The sequence below is a fragment of the Salmo trutta genome, chromosome 24 (genome assembly GCF_901001165.1).
Source record: "Salmo trutta chromosome 24, fSalTru1.1, whole genome shotgun sequence".
In the NCBI taxonomy this organism is placed as follows: Eukaryota; Metazoa; Chordata; class Actinopteri; order Salmoniformes; family Salmonidae; genus Salmo; species Salmo trutta.
This window is the reverse complement of record NC_042980.1, coordinates 43,940,996-43,966,150: the sequence shown is the minus strand read 5'-3', so window position 1 is coordinate 43,966,150 and position 25,155 is coordinate 43,940,996. Positions and strand designations below refer to the sequence as shown.

At 44.8% G+C, this 25,155-nt stretch overlaps 1 protein-coding gene across 2 annotated transcripts; it reads left to right on the top strand.

The window, feature by feature from the left end:
- Positions 1 to 240: 240 nt before the first annotated feature.
- Positions 241 to 12,439, top strand: LOC115161373 (interferon alpha/beta receptor 1a-like). Of its 2 annotated transcripts, none has more exons than XM_029712316.1 (7): positions 241 to 533; positions 3,292 to 3,418; positions 4,066 to 4,250; positions 10,353 to 10,531; positions 11,402 to 11,555; positions 11,718 to 11,875; positions 12,029 to 12,439. In XM_029712316.1, exons 3-7 carry the CDS (start codon positions 4,076 to 4,078, stop codon positions 12,374 to 12,376), a joined length of 1,014 nt encoding a protein of 337 aa, XP_029568176.1. In that variant the 5' UTR covers positions 241 to 533; positions 3,292 to 3,418; positions 4,066 to 4,075; the 3' UTR covers positions 12,377 to 12,439. The 2 variants fall into 2 exon arrangements, with proteins under 2 accessions (XP_029568176.1, XP_029568175.1); XM_029712315.1 differs by having other exon boundaries at positions 242 to 636.
- Positions 12,440 to 25,155: the final 12,716 nt, after the last annotated feature.

Below are 25,155 nucleotides of genomic sequence, written 5' to 3'. Positions count from 1 at the left end.
CCCCTTAGACAGTCAGGTGACACGCCTGTGCGGAAACCTGCAGTCCTCGCAGACAAGCCCCCTGTCTTTTCACGCTGTGGGCGTCTGTCCCAGCCACCAAAAAGACTTAATCTGTAGGTTTCCCATTAGGGATTGTTGACAGACAGAGATAAAAGTGAAGAGAGTATCAAAATGTGTTCAGTTGTTACCTGAACAAAAAAATAAAAACTGTTCATGTTGGAAATTATTACTAGGTTTGTTTTGTTAGTGAATTGACACTCCTGTCCTATTTTATAAAAGGGAAGATGTTATGGGTGTAAAATGGCACAGTGATACCATCTGTTGGTAAATGTTAATTACTGCAACTCCAGTGTTTTTACCGGTGTGCTTGAAATATCCGGATGTGTTGCAATATACTGAACTAGACTGGTTACTCGCATCAATGCCTCTGTCTCGTCATTTAACATTCAAACAGTGATGTCCCTGGAACCGGGACCAAGTCACCTGGCCACAGCAACTAAAGCTGGGAGTGGGAAGATGAACGATCTGTGAAGGTAGTTTGGGAAAAACGTACCGTTGGATTACTTAAATAATCATTATTCATCATGAACGTGGGCTTTGCACTCGTTCTCCTTTGGTCTCTCCCAATAACCAGTGGTAAGTACAGTAACTAGCTAATTTAGATAGATTTTATTTTATTTTTTACATATATTTGTAAATCTTTATTTAACTAGGCAAATCGGTTAACGACAGCCTACCCCGGCCAAACCCTCCCCTAACCAGGACAACACTGAGCCAATTGTGTGCCGCCCTATGGGACTCCAGATCACTAGCCGGTTGTGATACAGCCCGGGATCGAACCAGGGTCTGTAGTGATGCCTCTAAATCAAATCTTATTGGTCACATACACATGGTTAGCAGATGTTATTGCGAGTGTAGCGAAATGCTTGTGCTTCTAGTTCCGACAGTGCAGCAATATATAATATGTAACTTAACAATTCCACAAGAACTACCTAATACACACATCTAAGTAAAGGAATGGAATAAGAATAATATATTTATATAAATATATGGATGAGCAATGACAGAGCGGCATAGGCAAGATGCAATAGATGGTATAAAATACAGTATATACATATATGAGATGAGTAATGCAAGATATGTAAACATTATTAAAGTGATTAGTGATCCATTTATTAAAGTCTGTATGTAGGCAGCAGCCTCTCTGTGTTAGAGATGGCTGTTTTACAGTCTGATGGCCTTGAGATATAAACTGTTTTTCAGTCTCTCGGCGGTGTGGTAACCCTAGTCTTAAACCGATAGCTACTTTAGGACGAAATTGGGATTAGCGATATAGATGTTGGCCCCGATGTTATATGGATACAATTGTTAGGTCTTCGCATCCAATTCACTCTGGAGTGCCAGTGTGCTCTGGACGTTCAGAAATGCAAAGCATTGTCAGATTGTCCGTTCATTACATTTTAGTCATTTAGCAGATGCTCTTATCCAGAGCGATTTACAGTAGTGAATGCATACATTTCATACATTTTTTTCTTCTCCGTACGGGTCCCCCGTGGGAATCGAACCCACAACCCTGGCGTTGCAAACACCACGCTCTACCAACTGAGCCACACGGGATCATAAATTCAAAGCATTGTCAGATTGTCCGTTCATAAATTCAGAGAGCACCCTGGACGCTCTGGTCGAGGAGTAGGGTTGATCAACCGCAGTCAAGCACCCAAGCTAACTGGCTAAAACTACTTTCAGACATAAATACGAGAACACCTCCCTTTGACCATTTTTCTCGCCCTAGAAGAGCTGATTAGGTTGTGTTCATGTTATCTAGAGGGATGGTGACTGTGCTGCTGGCAATAATTTAATGTTTTTTTGCCGAGGTTTACTGACACCGGTCATATTCAACAGGTGTTGAGAGTTTGTAAATTCAACAGTTACTCTGCACTCCGGCTCACTCAGACGAGAGCGGAATAGATAGGCACAGTTGGAGTCGGAATAGATAGGCACAGTTGGAGTCGGAATAGATGGGCACAGTTGAATTGACGAACGCACAGCTAGTCCTTGACTCCCGGTGCCATTACACAGGGTTAGGATTGGGATTGGATTCCCACACAGAGCCCTGACCTCAACCCTATTGAGCACCTTTGGGATGAATTGGAATGCCGACTACGAGCCAGGCCTAATCGCCCAACATCAGTCCCCAACCTCACAAATGCTCTCCTGGCTGGATGGAAGAAAGTCCCTGTAGCAATATTTCAACATCTAATGGAAAGCCTTCCCAGAAGAGTGGAGGCTGTTATAGCAGCAAACGGGGGACCAACTCCATATTAATGCCCATGATTTTGGAATGAGATGTTTGACAAGCAGATGTTTGACAACATTATTGGGTGTAGATTGCGGGGGAAAAAATCTATTTTATCAATTTTAGAATAAGGCTGTGTGAACAAAATGTGGGAAAGTCAAGGGGTCTGAACACTTTCCGAATGCACTGTATAATGTCAATTTCTATGTCTAGGTGGGTCATATCATTAAAAGTACCAAAGCCCACTCTGGAAATGACATGTTTGAAAAAGTGTATATTGTTACAAACAATATGCCAAAAAATAAGCTAAATCAAAAAGTGTAGGACATTATTTTTTTTATGTTGAATACATGAATGTGGAAGTTATTTCAGAGTCTAGACATTCTCCATATTTGAGAGAACACTATAAGGAGTTATAATGACACCAAGATGTCTATCGTGTACGGTTTACAGATCATTAGGGTCTTATAAGAGGTCTTAAATGGCCATTTTTAATCGTGATTTTCAACAAAAAAATATTGCTACAAAGGTAAAAAGCATGTTTAACATCCTTCCACCCAATGCTGTTCTTATGTGAGAATTACAAGAACATTCTGAGATACTGAAAATTATTTCTCGCTGGCGTGGAATCACCCAATAGAAGCGCTGGCTAGCTAGTGAGGTTAATGTCATTGGTGCCAGTCTATTGTTTCTTTCTCACCACAGGGGTGTGTTTGCGTCTTTTGGTCTTCAGAGATTTTAAATATTGGATCGATTCCTCTTTTTGTTGAATATTTCATGTTGTCCACAGGACATGTGAATTGGTGGTTGGCTGTGAAGTAGTGATGAAATACACAGCCTAAAGTATGCAAATGTTCAGGCTATTTTAACTTATGTTGTTGCCAAATCAGTTGATTATATCCAACTCCCATCATATAACATGTAATCAACTCGGTACCAAACAGTGAAGAACTTCTCAATGACCCGGTCTGCCTGTCTTACTCTCTGTGTTCTAGTGCTTGCAGAGCTGCCTCAACCTCAGAACCTGACTCTGCTCACCCTGAACACACAGTACGTACTGACATGGGACTGGGACCAGACGACCACAGGCAACGCTGTTAACTTCACTGTAGAGTACATAGCGTAAGTCACCAGAAGCACGCACACCACCCCTGCAGACCCCTCCTACATGTCACATATGATACCGTATTTCACCTCCCCCTCCTACATGTCACACATGATACCGTATTTCACCTCCCCCTCCTACATGTCACATACTGTACCATATTTCACCTCCCCCTCCTACATGTCACACATGATACCGTATTTCACCTCCCCCTCCTACATGTCACATATGATACCATATTTCACCTCCCCCTCCTACATGTCACACATGATACCGTATTTCACCTCCCCCTCCTACATGTCACACATGATACCGTATTTCACCTCCCCCTCCTACATGTCACATATGATACCGTATTTCACCTCCCCCTCCTACATGTTACATACTGTACCATATTTCACCTCCCCCTCCATGTTACATACTGTACCATATTTCACCTCTCCCTCCTACATGTTACATACTGTACCATATTTCACCTCCCCCTCCTACATGTCACATATGATACCATATTTCACCTCCCCCTCCTGCATGTCACATGATACTGTATTTCACATCCTAAACCCAAACAGTGGCACGTCTGTTTTATTTTACCACTGAGAGTCATGATCTGGTATTAGGCCAAGATTTCCTCTCATCACTGACCCTCTCGCTCGCTCCCCAACAGGAATGTCAAGATGAAGATGAAGAAGGAGGACTGGAGCCGTGTGTGTGAAAGGACCACACACACCCGCTGTGATTTCACAGGGTCTAATCTGTCCTACATAGGAATGTACGTGCTCCGAGTCCGAGCCAGCGCAGACGGAGTCAACTCACACTGGGTCTGCATAGACTTCTGCCCTGATAAAAACGGTGAGAGAGGAATGGGAGAAGGCAGACAGACTGATGAAACATAAACTATATGAGAGGAGAAAATAAACACAGTTGTAAACATTTAAACACCGCCAGAAACACGCTCACAGCCACACACACACACACACACACACACACACACACACACACACACACACACACACCAACAGAAACACACACACACACACACACACACACACACACACACACACACACACCAACAGAAACACGCTCACAGCCACACACACACACACACACACACACACCAACAGAAACACGCTCACAGCCACACACACACACACACACACACCAACAGAAACACGCTCACACACACACACACACACACACACACACACCAACAGAAACACGCTCACAGCCACACACACACACACACACATACACACACACACACACACACACACACACACACACACACCAACAGAAACACGCTCACAGCCACACACACACACACACACCAACAGAAACATGCTCACAGCCACACACACACACACACACACACACACACACACACCAACAGAAACACGCTCACACACACACACACACACACAGCCACACGGGTGTGTTTTGAGCTTTCAGAAGTTGTAAAGGCACTCAAATCTATTTTTCTTAAGAAAGCGGCTGGCCCGGATTAATTTAACCCTCATTTTCCAAATAATGGGTGCAGAGATTATTGCTGCCCCTCTCACTCATATGTTAAATCTTTCATTGGCGAGTAATAACATTCCTAAAGTCTGGAAAGCAGCCTACGTCACGCCTTTACAAAAGGGTGGATATGACTATTGTGCCATATCTAAACTGTCTGCACATGCAAATGTTTTGGAAAAAACTGAGTTATGAGTTTACCTCAATTCCAGTCGGGTTTTAGAGCCAAGTATACTGCCCTACCAAGCAAAAAGGCAGTAACTGCTGATAGCGTGGAACTGAGGAAAAAGGGCATTCATTTACCTTGGTTTCACAGTAACTGTATGCAGTTACTGCTAACATGACCCCCATTTTCACCAAAACACAGAATCGAGGCAGAATACTTGTCCACATGATTAAGCATGTATTTAATGTAGCAAAAATGACTAACTTATTTTCGATCAAATGAGCAATTACTTCCTTTTTGCTTGGTAGGGCAGTATAGTACAATTTACTGCAGTAAGGTTGTTGGTGATTTTCTAGATGCTCACTTTTTATCGCCTTGTCAAGGGCCTTTGACACCGTTGTATAGACTAAATAAAAGTTGGTTTAAGTGTCGATGCATTGTATTGGTTCCAAAACTACCTTTCTGACAGAACAGTGTGTAGCACAGCAGGGTATGGAATCTGAGTTTTGAAGGCTTACGAAAGGAGTTCCCCAGGGCTCAACTTTAGGTCCGACCCTTTTTACACTGTATATAAATGATATAGGGAAGACTGTTGACTCTGCAAATCTCCATCTGTATGCTGATGACACAATGATTTATTCTTGCGCATCTAATATTGAGATTGCTTTTCAGGACTTTTGATGTTATTCAGAGGCATCTTTTCGAATTGAAACTTGTGCTTGTGCTTTTTCTTTTCTTAAAGTAAACAGATGGAGTCACTCAGAGTTTTAACTATGAAAGGCCAGCAAATTGATAGGGTCACCTCCTATAAGTATCTTGGGAATTAGTTAGAAGAACATTTTTAAACGGCACATTGATAACCTTGATGAAGAAACTGAAGTTGAAATTGGGTTTCTATTTTAGGAACAAATCTGGCTTTTCAATGTCTGTCATAGGATCTTGTTCAAAGCACTTTATCGGTCCTTGATTTATGGTGATATTGTCTATATGCAGACCTCCACAAGTACCTTACACTGAGTCCAGAGTTTATCATGATGCTTTAAGATTCATTACAAATGCTACATCAATTACCCATGGTGCAATGTACCTATCTCTCCACCAGGAGGCTAAAGCACTGGTACACTTTTGTGAACAAGGTATTGATAGGACAACTACCTTTTGTATCTCTGTTTTGTCACTGACCAGATCAGTCACTCAATACAGTCTTCTTTCACAGTCACTGCTGTCCTTGTCTGTTCTTAAGGCTAGAACTGAGATGGGGAAGGCAATAAATATCACATACTGCCTTCATCCTGGAATATGCTTTGAAAGATATTAAAGTTATGGGAGTTAGTGTCTTTGCCTGTTTTAAGACGCTGATCGATGACATTGTTTGTGATAGCTGCAGTTGTTTCTAATCTTCAAATGTATCTGTAACTTGTGACACTTAAACTGTGTTCGAATACTCATACTAACCATACTATTTTTGATGTACATGCTTATTGGGCATAGTATGGATTTTTATTTAACCTTTTATTAACCAGGGAAGTCGGTTAAGAACAAATTCTTATTTACAATGACGGCCTACCAAAAGGCCTCCTGCAGGGACAGGGGCCTGGGATTAAAAATAAATACAATATAAATATAGGACAAAACACACATCATGACAAGAGGGACAACACTACATAAAGAGAGACCTAAGATGACAACATAGCAACACATGACAACACGGCATGGTGGCAACAAAACAAAAACAACATGGTAGCAACACAAAACATGGTACAAAGATTATTGGGCACAGACAACAGCACAAATGGCAAGAAGGTAGAGACAACAATACATCACACAAAGCCACAGCCACAACTGTCAGTAAGAGTGTCCATGATTGAGTCTTTGAATGAAGAGATTGAGATAACTGTCCAGTTTGACTGTTTGTTGCAGCTCATTCCAGTCACTAGCTGCAGCGAACTGAAAGAGTGAACCAGGGATGTGTGTGCTTTGGGGACCTTTAACAGAATGTGACTGGCAGAACAGGTGTTGTATGTGGAGGATGAGGGCTGCAGTAGATATCTCGGATAGGGGGGGAATGAGGCCTAAGAGGGTTTTATAAATAAGCATCAACAAGTAGGTCTTGTGACAGGTAAACAGAGATGACCAGTTTACAGAGGAGTATAGAGTGCAGTGATGTGTCCTATAAGGAGCATTGGTGGCAAATCTGATGGCTGAATGGTAAAGAACATCTAGCCGCTCGAGCACCCTTACCTGCCGATCTATAAATTATGTCTCCGTGATCTAGCATGGGTAGGATGGTCATCTGAATCAGGGTTAGTTTGGCAGCTGGGGTGAAAGAGGAGTGATTACGATAGAGGAAACCAAGTCTAGATTTAGCTTTAGCCTGCAGCTTTGATATGTGCAGAGAGAAGGACAGTGCACTGTCTAGCCATACTCCCAAGTACTTGTATGAAGTGACTACCTCAAGCTCTGCCCCTCTTCCCACCGGTGTAATTACTACCTCTGAGGGTTTATTCTTCTTACCAAACCACATGACCTTTTTGTTCTGAACACCTCCAAAACAAGGTTAAGGGTAGAGAAAGCCTGTTGGGCACTAAGAAAGCTTTGTTGTAGAGCATTAACACAAAATCCGGGGAGGGGCCAGCTGAGTATAAGACTATTATCTGCATATAAATGGATGAGAGAGCTTCCTTCAGCCTGAACTATTTTGTTGATGTAAATTGAGAAGAGCGTGGGGCCTAGGATTGAGCCTTGGGGTACTCCCTTGGTGACAGTCAGTGGCTGAGACCGCAGATGTTCAACTTTATGCACTGCACTCTTTGAGAGGTAGTTAGCAAACCAGGCCAAAGACCCCTCAGAGACACCAATCCTCCTTAGCTGGCTCACAAGAATGGAATGGTCTACCGTATCAAAAGCTTTGGCCAAGTCAATTAAAGTAGCAGCACAATATTGCTTAGAATCAAGGGCAATGGTGGTCATTTAGGACCTTTTTAAGGTTGCAGTGACACATCAATAACCTGAGCAGAAAACATTGCATACCTGTGAGAATACTATAGACATCAAGAAAGCCAGTCAGTTGATTATTGACAAGTTTTTCCATCACTTTGAGAAACAGGGCAAAATAGAAATTGGCCTATAACAGTTAGAATCAGCTTGATCTCCCCCTTTTTAAATAAAGGATGAACTGTGGCTCCCATCAACGCAATGGGGGAACCCCCCCCCCCCCCCCAGAAAGGAGATACAGGCTTGGCAATGATAGGGGTAAGAACATGTTTTAAGAAGAAATGGTCTAATCCATCTGACTCTATTTTTTGGGGGTCAAGTTTAAGGAATTCCTTTAGCACCTCAGACTTAGTGACTGCCTGCAGGGAGAAACTTTGTAGCGGGGCAGGGGAAAAAGAGGGAGAAGCATCGGGGATAGAACAAATTCTTATTTACAATGACGGCCTATTAGAAGGGGTGGGAGATGAGGAAATGTTGGACGGGCAAGGAGGCATGGCTGAGTCAAATAGGAATCCTGACTTAATGAAATGGTGATTTAAAAAGCTCAGCCATGTTCTTGTCAGTAACAACCACATAATCAACATTAAGGGACATGGGCAGCTGTGAGGAGGCGGGTTCATTCTCCAGGTCTTTAACCGTTTTCCAGAACTTCTTGGGGTTAGACCCACAGAGAGAGAACTGCTCCTTAAAGTAAATAACTTTGGCCTTCCGGATAGCCTGAGTGTACTTATTTCTCATTTACCTGAACGATAGTCAGTCAGCCTGAGTATGTGTAAGTATATGTGCCGAGTCTTTCGCCAAATGCAATTCTTGAGGTGGAGTAACTCTGCAAGATCACGGTCGCACCAGGGGCTAAATCTTTTTTTAATTCTCATTTTCTTTATGGGGGTGCGTTTGTTAACAATACCATTGAAAATATTCAAAAAAGAAGGTCCAAGCGCCTTCGACAGAGGGGATCAAGCTGTCTCTATCCCATTTTACTGATATAGTTAGTATGACAGTTCCCGGATGTTGTCCTAAATTTGACAAAGTACGAAGTATACACGCAGAGGACACTATTTCCGTACTTTAGGGCCCATAATGCAATTCCTCAGAAAATGGGGTGTGGCTTCACAACAGTAAATGGCAGCAAATATGCAGCCGAAGTCCACGAGAGCGGATACAAATTCATTGCTTTAATTATTTATGACAAATGTTGAGCAATGTAATGACTTTTCAAATAAGTTACGTTATGTTGGCTGACAATTTGTTAGCTACGCTATCCTCACGAACCACATAGCATATTACAGCCGTATGTACCGGTATGTTAGCTAGCTACCTAACGTTCGTTGGCTACTAATACATCGGACTTGCCAGTATATCAACTATACGCTATCTAACTTAGCTAAGTGGTGTAGTCTTAGCGCGTTCTCAATGGACATTGTTAATTCGCTCTGGCGATCTTAAAAAAATAAAATAATAATAAAGCGTGATTAAATTGTTTCCAGCAGCACAGTTTCAGTTACCAACACTCTAGATAACATGAAACCAGCCTAACCAGCTCTGCTAGGGCAAGTACAATGGTCAGAGTGAAGTGTTATCTCATTTGCGTCTGGAAGTAGCTAGCAAGCTAGCCAACATTAGGCTGTTACAACGGCAGCCAAGCACCCAAGCTGAGGTCAGAACACTTGGATCAACCCTAGTCCTCGGCCAGAGCATCCAGTGTGCGCTCTGAACGCTTATGAACAGATAATCTGACAGCACTCTGAATTTAGGACCGCCCAAAGCGTGCTCTGGTACTCCCAGATTGAATTTACGAACACGCCCAAAGTCAGCATCAACTTCCAGGATAGACGGGTGAAGCACTAGTACGCTCAACTGAAAGAATACCATTTAGTTTACAGTATAATAAAATGAACTAATAGTATGTAGTGTATATACTCCTTAAATATGTAGTATACAGAATGTTAGTATGGGTATTTGAACACAGCATTTGTCTTTTATATTTTTCTCCAATATTTTCTGAACACGCTGCTATTTCCCTGTTTTGCCTTCTTGCCAGGTCACCCTAGCACAATAGGATTTCAACCTCAATGGGTCTTACCTGGTTAAATAAAATGAAAATATAACACGCACAGCCACATGCCAACACGCACAGCCACCCTCACACACAACTAGCACAGAGACCGTTAATCTGTCCTTCACCAATAATCATTCCCAGGACTCTGGAGTTGCCTGTATGGTAACTATTGATTATTAGTGAGTTTATTTTGGTCTTATCTGTTCTTCCCCCTGTCTAGCTTCGTTGGGCCCACCATCCAGGGTGGAGCTGGCTCCTGCGGGGAACCAGCTGAATGTGACCATCTCTGACCCCGTGACCATCTCTGACCCCGAGACCAGCACCCAGGGCTCCATGAAGGAACACGTCCTCTCCCTGTACTACCGCATCCTGTACTGGGGCCTCTCTGATGACCCTCAGGTACTGGCACAACCTTCTGCCTTTTTCTATGGCCTCTAAGGACTCCTGGGCCTCCCCTCAGTAACCCTGGGACTGCTGTAACCTGGGCCTCCCCTCAGTAACCCTGGGACTGCTATCACCTGGGCTTCCCCTCAGTAACCCTGGGACTGCTATCACCTGGGCCTCCCCTCAGTAACCCTGGGACTGCTGTAACCTGGGCTTCCCCTCAGTAACCCTGGGACTGCTGTAACCTGGGCTTCCCCTCAGTAACCCTGGGACTGCTGTAACCTGGGCTTCCCCTCAGTAACCCTGGGACTGCTGTAACCTGGGCTTCCCCTCAGTAACCCTGGGACTGCTGTAACCTGGGCCTCCCGTCAGTAACCCTGGGACTGCTATAAAACACCAGAAGCTACAACATGTTGTAACACTCTAAACAAGAAACTTAAAGATAGGAAAACAAGTGTGTTCTAATGGGGTTTTCAAGGCAGGGAACTGGTTGGTGCTCTGTATTCTAGAAGGTTTTGAAGTGTTCTATATTCAGATGAAATGCAAAGTTGTTGTTCTATGTTCTCTGGAACTCTTCCAGTTGAAACATCAATAACTCATCTGCTGTGTCCCTGTGTTACACCAGAGCAGATAGATATGATTTCTGTATCATCTCTATGTCCCAAACCTTTCCTGGAGTACCCCCAACCGTTCCACTCTTGTGACGCATTCAGGACGAGCACATCTGATTGAACTTGTAAAGGGCTTGATGATGAGTTCACCACTAGAATCCCATGTGCTGCTACTGGAATGGGTGAAGTAAGTGGAACGGCTGGGGGTAGTGCAAGACAGGGCAGCGTATCCCAACCCTGTCTGATTTATAACGTGTTCTTATTGGATGTTCAGGGTCTGAAGCCTAAAGTGGTGGACTCTAGCAACAACCTGGTGATGCTGCCTGAGCTGGAGGCCTGGACGTGGTACTGTGTCATGATCCAGTCTCGCTACGACTACTACAACAAGACTAGCGTCTACACAGAACCCCAGTGCATGCAGACAGAGGGTAGGAATGAACACTTCACACTAAAGCCTTGGAGATTGGTTTCCGAATTGCTTGACAAATTACCTACCTGTATATTGTGTGTGTGTAGAGATGCCAGAGAGCGTGTTTTACAGGATCATTTACATAATAAGGCCACTAAAGTGTGACTGTCCTCGTCCTCAGGTGACACCCCGTACGGGCAGATCTTCCTGTACTTCCTGGTCTCCATGATGGTGTGTTTCCTGCTCGTGTTGCTTCCCTCCTACACCTTCTTCAGGTTCTACAGAGTCTTCAAAAACACCTTTTACCCCTCTATCCAGCTGCCTGCACACATCCAGGAGGTAGGCCTCACAAACGCTTACTCAACAGTAAACAGCATAACAGTAATATCCAGGTGTACTGTCCATCCTCTTGGTTGGTGGGTGTATCTGTGTGTTTAAGGGTGGTTGGGATTAAGCAATGACAATTATCTTTCTCTCTTCCCCTCCCCCCAGTACCTCTGTGACTCCTCCCCCGGCTCCGACATGCCCCGCCTCCTCACTGCTGAATCAGAGGCGGAGCTGTGCTGTGATAAGCTGACCATCTGTCCTGAGGTGTTGCTCCTGGAGATGCATGTCCCTTTTCCCCTCACAGCGCCCCCCTCAGAGCTGGAGCAGGACAGCGGCAGGCACATCCGCCAGGGCAGCAGAGACTCTGGGATCCACTCCACAGAGGGAGGCTCCGCCCAGCAGGGTCGTAGTGGTGGGGAGCCAATCAGGACAGACCAGGAAGTGGACTCCTGGCAGACACTGGCGCAGGTCAAGATGGGGAGAGACTTCATCATGAAAGTCCAATATTTTTGAAAACTTGTTTGTTGACATGTTTAACATTTTGGGAATATCAACTGACTATCAAATACCTAAATATTTTTTGGGTGGATTCTTTTATTTAAGCAGCACTGACAGGATGGCATGTTATTCATGTGATTCCGGTCTTTTAGTATACCAGTACACTGTCAGCTGCCTGGGTTGGTCTGGGAATCCCATGTTGCTGTGTCTTTTTTAAGGGTGTAGAAACAAGCTTAAAAGTGTCAGATTTGGTATGGGGGCCCATTGACTTTAAGATGTCTAAAAGACCCCTGTCATGACGTTGGCCTGTGGGTAAGGTTTATGACCCCCCCCCCCATAAATACCTTTCTCCCTTCCCCTCTCTCTCTGACTCTACTGAAGGACTCTTGAATAGCCTTTGTTAAACATAGAGAGTCTGGGAACATCAAACAAGTGGGGGGAAAGGAACCCTATTTCGGTAATAGAACCAGTTGAAAATATGCGTTGGTACTTAATGAATATGGATGTCAGTTCGGTTGTCATCTGAGACATTATGACTGATGACAGGATGACAAACTGTATCCGGGAAAGTCTACACATTCTAGTTATCAGATTCACATGGAATTGCTGTGTAATTTAAATGTTTGATATTGAAACTATTTGTGAGAAGATTAAATGTAATTTTAGCTTCCAAATGAGAGAATTGGGTTTTCATAAGGTTAGAGCCCTGCTCAATCAGTGTCCCGCCCCTGTGAAGAGACATGGGTTATAAACTATTAAACACACCCTTCTCTCCCTCCACTATATAAGCCCTTGACGAAAATGTAACCTCCTGTTCCGGATACGTGAGGTCTGCAGCCTCTGCGTTAAAAAGGACTAACATGTCAAGTACAGAACTAAGCCAACCTCAGCGTGAGCTTTGGTTGTGAATGGTATGAACTTTGAACTCTTATTCACTAAAGAAGTGAGACATCCTAGCCGTTGAGTTAGCAACAGCAGCTGTAAACGTGGGCTAAGAAAAGACGGACGACGTATCCAGTCTAACACACAACGACTTTGTAGTTAATTACATTTACATGATTAGCTCAATCGGGTATTATAAATGACAGAAAAAGGATTTTATAAAATAGCATGTCATATCACTTAATCCGGCATAGCCAAAAACACGACACCCAAGTCCACCTTTCTTTTCTATGACTTGGGTATAGAAGCTGTTCAGGGTCGTGTTGGTTCTAGACTTGGTGCACTGTGGTTGCTCGAATCTTTCACAACGTCAGCAATGTGGGGACTTGCTCTTGACACCGCCTGGTATAGTGGTCCTGGATGACAGGGAGCTCTGCCCGAGTGATGTACTGGGCCGTACACACCCCGCGTTGTAGCGCCTGGCGGTCGGGTGCCTTGTAGTTGCCGTTCCAAGCGGTAATGCAGCCAGTCAAGACGCTTTCGATGGTGCAGCTGTAGAACAGCCTCCAGAGGTGTAGAGGCGCCGTCATGCCCTCTTCTCGACTGTGTGTATGGACCTTAAGCCTCTAGTCCACAATCAGCTCCTGTGTCTTGCTGACGTTGAGGGAGAGGTTGTTGTCCTGGCACCACACTACCAGGTTTCTGAACTCCACCCTATAGGCTGCCTCTTCATCCTAAGTGATAAGTCCTACCACCGTTGTGTCATCAGCAAACTTGGTGTTGGACTCGTGCGCGGCCACGTAGTCATGGGTGAACAGGGAATACAGGAGGGGACTAAGCAAACAGCCCTGCGGGTGCCCCGTGTTGGTGGTCAGTGTGGTGGATGTGTTGTTGTCTACCCTCACCACCTGAGGGCGGCCCATCAGAAAGTCCAGGATCCAGTTGCAGAGTGAGGTGATCAGACCCAGGGTCCTGAGCTTGGTGGTTAGCTTGGAAGGGACTATGGTTTTGATTGCTGAGCTGTAGTCAATGAACAGCATTCTTACATAGGTACTCCTTTTGTCCAGGTGGGTGAGCGCAGTATGGAGTGCAGTAGAGATTGCGTCATCTGTTAGGGCGGAATGCAAATTGGAGTGTGTCCAGGGTGTCTGGGATGATGGTGTGAGCCATGACCAACCTTTCAAAGCATTTCATGGCTATAGATGTGAGTGCTACGGGGTGATTTGCCAGCAAGTCAGTGCAAACTCTGAGTATGTGGCCTGGTATTCCGTCTGGCCCCGCGGCCTTGTGAATGTTAACCTGTTTGAAGGTCTTACATTGACTACGGAGAGCAAGATCATACATTCGTACTGAACAGCTGGGTCTATCATGCATGGTTCAGTGTTGCTTTCCTCAAAGCGAGCATAAAGGCATTTAGCTCCTTTGGTAAGCTTTACGTTGCTGAGCAGGTTGCGTCTGGGTTTCCCTTTATAATCTGTGGTGGAATACAAAGGGTGTGCAAGTTTTTTTTGTTACTTTTAAAAACATTAATTAGATTGTTCTTTATGGAATCTGAAATCAAGGAAAGTGTAATGTTTTCTCTCGGTCTTCTTATTCGTTGACTTCATCTTTGTTTTGAAAGGTGCTTTGGTCCAACTGTTACTGGTTAGACCCCTGAGTCTTAAACAAGAAATGAATCCCTGAAGGTCTGTTTATTGATGTCTCTCTTTCTGATGGTTTGTTTTCTGAGGTGAAACTCCCCTGTGGAACAAATTCCTCCTAGAGGTTATGCACTATTCATACAACATAATTTTGTCAAAGTTAAATGATCAGCATAATTTGGATAAAAAGTGACATAAAACAAAATGCATCCAACAAAACCATACCTTACATCTGTCAAAGCCTCATAAACACAGCCAATGCAAATGTTTGTCTATGCTTTATCATACCTAGCTGACGTCTGACGTAGCATTATAGTTACCTACTGTAGGTTTAAAAAGTAGTCCTGGTGAGTAGTGTGCACAAACAATTGTCGCATTCTACAGTAACACACCTACTCAATCAAGGTTTTTTTACATTTTATTTTCACTGTTTTCTACATTGTAGAATAATAGTAAAGACAGCAAAACTACGAAATAACACATGGAATCATGTAGTAACCAAAAGTGTTAAACAAATCAAAATATATTTTAGATTCTTCAAAGTAGCCACCCTTTGCCTTGATGCCAGGTCATCTGATGCAGCGTTCCATAACTCTCCTTCATCAAATAGCTCTTACACAGCCTGGAGGTGTGTTTTGGGTCATTGTCCTGTTGAAAAACAAATGATTGTCGCACTAAGCGCGAACCAGATGGGATGGCGTTTCGCTGCAGAATGCTGTGGTAGCCATGCTGGTGAAGCTGGTATTTCCACCAGTTTAATGTCCATTGCCCGTGTGTCTTGGCCCAAGCAAGTCTCTTCTTATTGGTGTCCTTTCGTAGTGGTTTCTTTGCAGCAATTTGACATTGAAGGCCTGACTCAGGCAGTCTCCTCTGAACAGTTGATGTTGAGATGTGTCTGTTACTTGAACTCTGAAGCATTTATTTGGGCTGCAATCTGAGCTTATCCTCTGCAGCAGAGGTAACTCTGGGTCTGCCTTTCCTGTGGCGGTCCTCATGAGAGCCAGTTTCATCATGGCTCTTGATGGTTTTTGTGACTGCACTTGAAGAAACTTTCAAAGTTCCTGACAGTTTCTGTATTGACTAACCTTCATGTCTTAAATGAATCCACTGAATCCAAGATGGCGTTGCAGTCAGACGTCTTTGTCTTGTCTCGTCCCATGTATATATCTTTTTCTGTTTTTCTTCGCATTCTTTTTAATATTTTTCCTAAACCTCAACTTCAAAATACTCTCCTGCAACCCGCCTCACCCAATGTGGTGTGGATCTGTTTCTTTTCGAAAGTATTTCTATTTACCTCCGAACTGGAATACCTCAACTGAAGCTAGCTAGCTAACAAGCTACCAGCTATCAGCTATCAGTCAGCTAACCACTGCTAGCGGTCATCAGCTAACCTTTAGCTCGGAAAGCTCTCGCAAGTTCGTACAATGCGTTTCAAACCAGAGCATGCCGGACCTATTTTTCTATCCACATCCCCGGATTCCTACCGCAAACTCTGAACCTTTTCATCAGGTTCATCGCAGCTAGCTAACCGCAACCCGGGTTGACTACTCCTGGCTAACGTTTCCGTCCCGGAGCAAGCACCAACTAGCCTGGACCTAGCCCATGCTATACCCATCTCCCGGCTAGGGCTACTCCTGAAGCCCACTCTTCGGCTACAATATCCGGACCCATTCTACTGCCAGTACGGGGCACAGAACCCCGCCGATCCTTCACGACTGGAGGACCGACAATCTGCCCGAGGAGCCCAACAGGCCCCTCAGGCGCGACGTCCCCTGAAGGCCCATTCTGCTAACTGCGGCCTGCTAGCTATCAAGAGCATATTGGACTGTTAGCTGATCAATCGGCCAGTTTCTTGGACCACTTTACCCATTTTGCCAATTGGACTTGGACCCCACTGCTACTTGGAACCCTACTAATTCCACGACTGGTCTATCAACGTCACCGCACGAGGAGGCAAAAACAGACTTTCCCCTGTTGCAACGTCCCTCTAAGCCCCTTATGCTAGCTTGCTAGTCCCGGCCTGCTAACTGCTAGCTTGCTAGCCCCGGCCTGCTAACTGTTTGAATCGCCGTGTCCCCAGCCAGCCCAACCACTCACTGGACCCATACGATCACTTGGTTACGCATGCCTCTCCCTAATATCAATATGCCTTGTCCATTACTGTCCTGGTTAGTGATTACTGTCTTATTTCACTGTAGAGCCTCTAGCCCTGCTCAATATGCCTTAACCAACCATGTTGTTCCACCTCCCACATTTGCGATGACATCACCTGGTTTAAACATCTCTAGAGACTATTTCTCTCTCATCATTACTCAATGCCTAGGTTTAACTCCAATGTACTCTGTTCTTACCATACCTTTGTCTGTACATTATGCCTTGAATCTATGCTATCGTGCCCAGAAACCTGCTCCCTGTACTCTCTGTTCCGAACGTGCTAGACGGCCAGTTCCTAAAGCCTTTAGACATACCCTTATCCTACTTCTCCTCTGGTGATGTAGAGGTTAATCCAAGACCTGCATTGCCTAGCTCCACTCCTACTTCTCAGGTGCTCTCATTTGTTGACTTCTGTAACCGTAAAAGCCTTGGTTTCATGCATATTAACATAAGAAGCCTACTCCCTAAGTTTGCTTTATTCACTGCTTTAGCACATTCTGCCAACCCGGATGTCTTAGTCGTGTCTGAATCCTGGCTTAGGAAAACCACCAAAAACCCTGACATTTCCATCCCTAACTATAACATTTTCGCCAAGATAGAACTGCCAAAGTGGGCGGTATTAGCCTGAAGAGTTCTATCTTACTTTCCAGGTCTGTACCAAAACAATTCGAGCTTCTACTTCTAAAAATTCACCTTTCCAGAAACAAGTCTCTGACCGTTTCCGCTTGCTATAGACCACCCTCTGCCCCCAGCTGTGCCCTGGACACCATATGTGAATTGATTGCCCTCCATCTATCTTCTGAGCTCGTGCTGCTAGGTGACCTAAACTGGGACATGCTTAACACCCCGGCCATCCTACAATCTAAGCTTGATGCCCTCAATCTCACACAAATGATCAATGAACCTACCAGATATAACCCCAAATCCGTAAACACGGGCACCCTCATAGATATCATCCTAACTAACACGACCTCCAAATACACCTCTGCTGTTTTCAACCAAGATCTCAGCGATCACTGCCTCATTGCCTGCATCCGTAATGGGTCTGCGGTCAAACGACCACCCCTCATCACTGTCAAACGCTCCCTAAAACACTTCTGCGAGCAGGCCTTTCTAATCGACCTGGCCGGGGTATCCTGGAATGACATTGAACTCATCCCGACAGTAGAGGATGCCTGGTTATTCTTTAAAAGTGCCTTCCTCACCATCTTAAATAGGCATGCCCCATTCAAGAAATGTAGAACCAGGAATAGATATAGCCCTTGGTTCACTCCAGACCTGTCTGCCCTTGACCAGCACAAAAATATCCTGTGGCGTTCTGCATCAGCATCGAATAGCCCCCGTGATATGCAACATTTTAGGGAAGTTAGGAACCAATATACACAGGCAGTTAGGAAAGCTAAGGCTAGCTTGTTCAAACATTAATTTGCATCCTGTAGTACACACTCCAAATAGTTCTGGGACACTGTAAAGTCCATGGAGAATAAGAGCACCTCCTCCCAGCTGCCCACTGCACTGAGGCTAGGAAGCACTGTCACCACCGATAAATCCGCAATAATTGAGAATTTCAAGATGTTTTTCTACGGCTGGCCACGCTTTCAACCTGGCTACCCCTACCCCGGGCAAACAGCGCTGCGCTCCCCACAGCAACTTGCCCAAACCTCCCCCACTTCTCCTTCACCCAAATCCAGATAGCTGATGTTCTGAAAGAGCTGCGAAACATGGACCCCTACAAATCAGCCGGGCTAGACAATCTGGACCGTCTTTCTAAAATTATCTGCTGAAATTGTTGCAACCCCTATTACTAGCCTGTTCAACATCTCTTTCATATCGTCTGATATTCCCATAGATTGGAAAGCTGCCGCGGTCATCCCCCTCTTCAAAGGGGGAGACACTCTAGACCCAAACTGCTACAGACCTATATCTATTCTACCCTGCCATTCTAAGGTCCTTGAAAGGCAAGTTAACAAACCAATTACCAACCATTTCGAATCTCAACGTACCTTCTCCGCTATGCAATCTGGTTTCAGAGCTGGTCATGGGTGCACCTCAGCCACGCTCAAGGTCCTAAACGATATCATAACCGCCATCGATAAGCGACATTACTGTGCAGCCGTATTCATCGACCTGGCTAAGGCTTTCGACTCTGTCAATCACAACATTCTTATTGGGAGATACAACAGCCTTGGTTTCTTAAATGATTGCCTCGCTTGGTTCACCAACTACTTCTCCGATAGAGTTCAGTATGTCAAATCGGTGGGCCTGTTGTCCGGACCTCTGGTTCTGCTGCCTGCAACATCCTCCAGCATGACCGGTTTGGCGGTGGGTCAGTCATGGTGTCGGGTGGCATTTCTTTGGGGGGCCGCACAGCCCTCCATGTGCTCGCCAGAGGTAGCCTGACTGCCATTAGGTACCGAGATGAGATCCTCAGACCCCTTGTGAGACCATATGCTGGTGCGGTTGGCCCTGGGTTCCTCCTAATGCAAGACAATGCTAGACCTCATGTGGCTGGAGTGTGTCAGCAGTTCCTGCAAGAGGAAGGCATTGATGCTATGGACTGGCCCGCCCGTTCCCCAGACCTGAATCTGGGACATCATGTCTCGCTCCTTCCACCAACGCCACGTTGCACCACAGACTGTCCAGGAGTTGGCGGATGCTTTAGTCCAGGTCTGGGAGGAGATCCCTCAGGAGACCATCCGCCACCTCATCAGGAGCATGCCCAGGCATTGTAGGGAGGTCATACAGGCACGTGGAGGCCACACACACTACTGAGCCTCATTTTTACTTGTTTTAAGGACATTTTGTTGTCAGCACATTCAACTATGTAAAGAAACAAGTATTTAATAAGATTATTTCATTCATTCAGATCTAGGTTGTGTTATTTTAGTGTTCCCTTTATTTTTTTGAGCAGTGTATATCGTTAGGCATGCTGTACATACCGAACATGCTGTAAACTATTGCTTCCAAATGGAGTTGAATTCATATTAAAATATTGCTCATCTCATACCCCTTGCCCAGGTCTTTTATTGCATACTGACACTACCTTTTTCCCAGATCCATGATGTGAGCTTGACCTCTGTTACATTTGTGAAGGAAACGTTTTATTCAACCGTGAGTAACATCCACGTGTGGCTGTGAGAGTACGTGCTGCTACATGTACACAGTCATTAACTTTTGGCACTGATTTCCTGTGTAGTCTGTTTCTTTATTAATCACACTGGGACGGGAAGTTGTGAACATGCTGCCGCACGTAGGTTATGATGAGAATTAGAACAAAACACAATGCAGCGGTTTTTTTGTTGAGAGCACTTCTTGTCAACGTGACAGAAGGATCAGCCTGGTCTCAGACTAGACATAACATGGTAAGGTTAAAATTGTGACACTCAAATGAGTATGATGTTTTACGGTTGGTATGGTTACTTAAGTCAAAAACTAAAGAAGGGAGGTTGGTTGGGTGTATAATGTGAACATCTAGCAACCCAAAGGTTGCACGTTTGAATCACATCATAGATAACATTTGAGCTAATTAGCAACTTTGCAACTACTTAGCATGTTAGCTAACCATAACTCTTAACCTTATCTCCCAATCCCTAGCCTAGCTAACGTTAGCCCCCCAAAAAATTGCATTTTGAAACATGAAATGGACATCTACATATGAATACATACCATACGAAACGTAACATATGATACTCATTTGATTGTTACAGCTTTACGTTTACTATGTTCCGTCGACCCCTGAGTCCAGGTTGGAAGGACCTGTGGAAATAGAGGGCAGAGAGGCTGTCAAGATCAGAGATGAAGATAGGTTTAATATCATATTTGCATGGCCAGCTTTCCTTTTTCTTTTTTTTCACCTTTATTTAACCAGGTAGGCTAGTTGAGACCAAGTTCTCATTTGCAACTGCGACCTGGCCAAGATAAAGCATAGCAGTTCGACACATACAACACAGAGTTACACATGGAATGAACAAAACACAGTAAATAATACAGTAGAAAAAAAGAAAACAAAAAGTCTATATACAGTGAGTGCAAATTAGGTAAAATAAGGGAATTAAGGCAATAAATAGGCCATGGTGGCGAGGTAATTACAATATGGCAATTAAACACTGGAATAGTAGATGTGCAAAAGATGGATGTGCAAGTAGAGATACTGGGGTGCAAAAGGAGCAGAATAAATAAATAAATACAGTATGGGGATGAGGTAGATAGATGGGCTGTATACAGATGGGCTATGAACAGGTGCAGTGATCTGTGAGCTGCTCTGACAGCTGGAGCTTAAAGCTAGTGAGGGAGATGGGAATCTCCAGCTTCAGAGATTTTTGCAGTCCGTTCCAGTCATTGGCAGCAGAGAACTGTAAGGAAAGGCGACCAAAGGAGGAATTGGCTTTGGGGGTGACCAGTGAGATATACCTGCTGGAGCGCGTGCTACGAGTATGTGCTGCTATGGTGACCAGTGAGCTGAGATAGGGCGGGGCTTTACCTAGCAGAGACTTGTAGATAACCTGTAGCCAGTCGGTTTGGCGACGAGTATGAAGCGAGGGCCAGCCAACGAGAGCGTATAGGTCGCAGTGGTGGGTAGTATATGGGGCTTTGGTGACAAAACGGATGGCACTGTGATAGACTGTATCCAGTTTGTTGAGTAGAGTGTTGGAGGCTATTTTATAGATGACATCGCCGAAGTCGAGGATCGGTAGGATGGTCAGTTTTACGAGGGTATGTTTGGCAGCATGAGTGAAGGAGGCTTTGTTGTGAAATAGGAAGCGGATTCTAAATTTAATTTTGGATTGGAGATGCTTAATGTGAGTCTGGAAGGAGAGTTTACTGTCTAACCAGACACCTAGGTATTTGTAGTTATCCACGTATTCTAAGTCAAAACCGTCCAGAGTAGTGATGCAGGACAGGCGGGCAGGTGCAGGCAATGATCGGTTGAATAGCATGCATTTAGTTTTATGTTTTATTTGCGTTTAAGAGCAATTGGAGGCCACAGAAGGAGAGTTGTATGGCATTGAAGCTCGTCTGGAGGTTAGTTAACACAGTGTCCAAAGAAGGGCCAGATGTTTACAGAATGGTGTCGTCTGCGTAGAGGTGGATCAGAGAATCACCAGCAGCAAGAGCGACATCATTGATGTATACAGAGAAGAGAGTCGGCCTGAGAATTGAACCCTGTGGCACCCCCATAGAGACTGCCAGAGGTCCGGACAACAGGCCCACCGATTTGACACACTGAACTCTATTGGAGAAGTAGTTGGTGAACCAGGCGAGGATATCATTTGAGAAACCAAGGCTGTTGAGTCTGCCAATAAGAATATGGTGATTGAAAGAGTCGAAAGCCTTGGCCAGGTCGATGAATACAGCTGCCCAGTAATGTGTCTTATCGATGGCGGTTATGATATTGTTAAGGACCTTGAGCGTGGCTGAGGTGCACCCATGACCGGCCCTGAAACCAGATTGCATAGCGGAGAAGTTACGGTGTGATTCAAAATGGTCGGTAATCTGTTTAACTTGGCTTTTGAAGAGATGTAGGATAGATATAGAGATGTAGATATGTAGGATAGATATAGGTCTTAGAGATGTAGGATAGATATAGGTCTGTAGCAGTTTGGGTCTAGAGTGTCTCCCCCTTTGAAGAGGGGGATGACCGTGGCAGCTTTCCAATCTTTGGGAATCTCAAACAATATGAAAGAAAGGTTGAACAGGCTAGTAATAGGGGTTGCAACAATATCAGCAGATAATTTTAGAACGAGAGGGTCCAGATTGTCTAGCCCGGCTGATTTGTAGGGGTCCAGATTTTTCAGCTCTTTCAGAACATCAGCTATCTGGATATGGGTGAAGGAGAAATGGTGGGGGCTTGGGCGAGTTGCTGTGGAGGGTGCCAGGCAGTTGACCGGGGTAGGGGTAGCCAGGTGGAAAGCATGGCCAGCCGTAGAGAAATGCTTATTGAAATTCTCAATTGTAGTGGATTTATCGGTTGTAACAGTGTTTCCTAGCCTCAGAGCAGTGGGTAGCTGGGAGGAGGTGCTCTTATTCTCCATGGACTTTAAAGTGTCCGAGAACTTTTTTGAGTTTGTACTGCAGGATGCAAATTAATGTTTAAAAAAGCTAGCCTTAGCTTTGCTAACTGCCTGTGTATATTGGTTCCTAACTTCCCTAAAAAGTTGCATATCACGGGGGCTATTCGATGCTGATGCAGAACGCCACAGGATGTTTGTGCTGGTCAAGGGCAGACAGGTCTGGAGTGAACCAAGGGCTATATCTATTCCTGGTTCTACATTTCTTGAATGGGGCATGCCTATTTAAGATGGTGAGGAAGGCACTTTTAAAGAATAACCAGGCATCCTCTACTGTCGGGATGAGTTCAATGTCATTCCAGGATACCCCGGCCAGGTCGATTAGAAAGGCCTGCTCGCAGAAGTGTTTTAGGGAGCGTTTGACAGTGATGAGGGGTGGTCGTTTGATCGCAGACCCATTACGGATGCAGGCAATGAGGCAGTGATCGCTGAGATCTTGGTTGAAAACAGCAGAGGTGTATTTGGAGGGTGAGTTAGTTAGGATGATATCTGTGAGGGTGCCCATGTTTCAAATCACATATGGTGTCGAGGGTACAGCTGGGGGCAGAGGGAGGTCTATAGCAAGCGGCAACAGTGAGAGACTTGTTTCTGGAAAGATTAATTTTTAGAAGTCGAAGCTCGAATTGTTTGGGTACAGACCTGGATAGTAAGACAGAACTCTGCAGGTTATCTTTGCAGTAGATTGCAACACTGCCCCCTTTGGCAGTTCTATCTTGTCGGAAAATGTTTTAGTTAGGGATGGAAATTTCAAGGTTTTTGGTGGTCTTCCTAAGCCAGGATTCAAACACGGCTAGGACATCCGGATTGGTGGAGTGTGCTAGGGCAGTGAATAAAACAAACTTAGGGAGGAGGGTTCTAATGTTAACATGCATGAAACCAAGGCTTTTACGGTTGCAGATGTCAACAAATGAGAGAGCCTGGGGGATGGGAGTGGAGCTAGACACTGCAGGGCCTGGATTAACCTCTACATCACCAGAGGAACAGAGGAGGAGTAGGATAAGGGTACGGCTAAATGCTAACAGAACTGGACGTCTAGCACGTTCAGAACAGAGAGTAAAAGGAGCAAATTTCTGGGCACGGTAGAATATATTCAAGGCATAATGTACAGACAAATGTATTGTAGTATGTGAATACAGTGGGGGTACACCTGTGCATATAGTGATAATGAAAGAGATGTTGTCTCTAAAAATAGCATTTAAACCAGGTGATGTAACTGCGTGTGTGGGAGGTGGAACTAAATTGTTAGCCCAGGTGTTTTGAGCAGGGCTAGAGGCTCTACAGTGAAATAAAACAATAGTTACAAACCAAAACAGCAATGGACAAGGCATGGTGACGTTAGGGAGAGGCATGCGTAGCCGGGTGATCATACGAGTCCAGTGCGTGGCTTCAGGCAGCTAGCGGCACGGGGCTAGCAGGCTAACAGAAAGGCCTTAAAGGGACGACGTGAAGGGGGAAAGTCTGTTGTGGCCTCCTCGTGCAGTTAAATCATTGGACGGATCAGCAGGGCTCCGTGTGGTAAACCAGGCCAATTGGTAAAACCTGTATAGTGGCCAAAGAAATATGTCTGAAGGGCCTCTTAAGCCAGCAGTCCAATGTGCTTTAGATAGCTAGCAGTCCAATGTGCTTTAGATAGCTAGCAGGCCGCGGATTAGCGGCTGTGCGTTCAGGGGACGTTAGCTGCTATAATTCTAGGTGAAAAAAATAATATATATAATAATAAAAAATAGGTTCAGAGCTTGCGGTAGGAATCCGGAGATATGGAGAAGAATAAGTCCGACTGGCTCTGGTTTGAGTCACGCTGTACAGACTGGCGAGAGTTGTCCGGGATAAAGGTAGCTGATGATCGCTAGCAAAGGATAGCTGACTGCTAGCTAGTAGCTTCGGAACGTATTCGATGGGCCTCGTAAGCTAACAGTCCGTTGTGCTCTAGACAGCTAGCATTCAGGGGATGTTAGCTGCAGAAGGTCGGAAGGTGAGAAGGTTCAGAGCTTGCGATAAGAATCCGGGGATATGGAGAGAAAAATATGTCTGGTATGCTGTGGTTGAATCG

Coding starts and splice junctions, on each gene's coding strand:
- LOC115161373 (XM_029712315.1), top strand. CDS start 585: ATGAACGTGGGCTTTGCACTCGTTCTCCTTTGGTCTCTCCCAATAACC. Junction 3,419..4,065: donor TTCACTGTAGAGTACATAGC/GTAAGTCACCAG, acceptor GCTCCCCAACAG/GAATGTCAAGATGAAGATGA. Junction 11,876..12,028: donor TGCCTGCACACATCCAGGAG/GTAGGCCTCACA, acceptor CCCTCCCCCCAG/TACCTCTGTGACTCCTCCCC.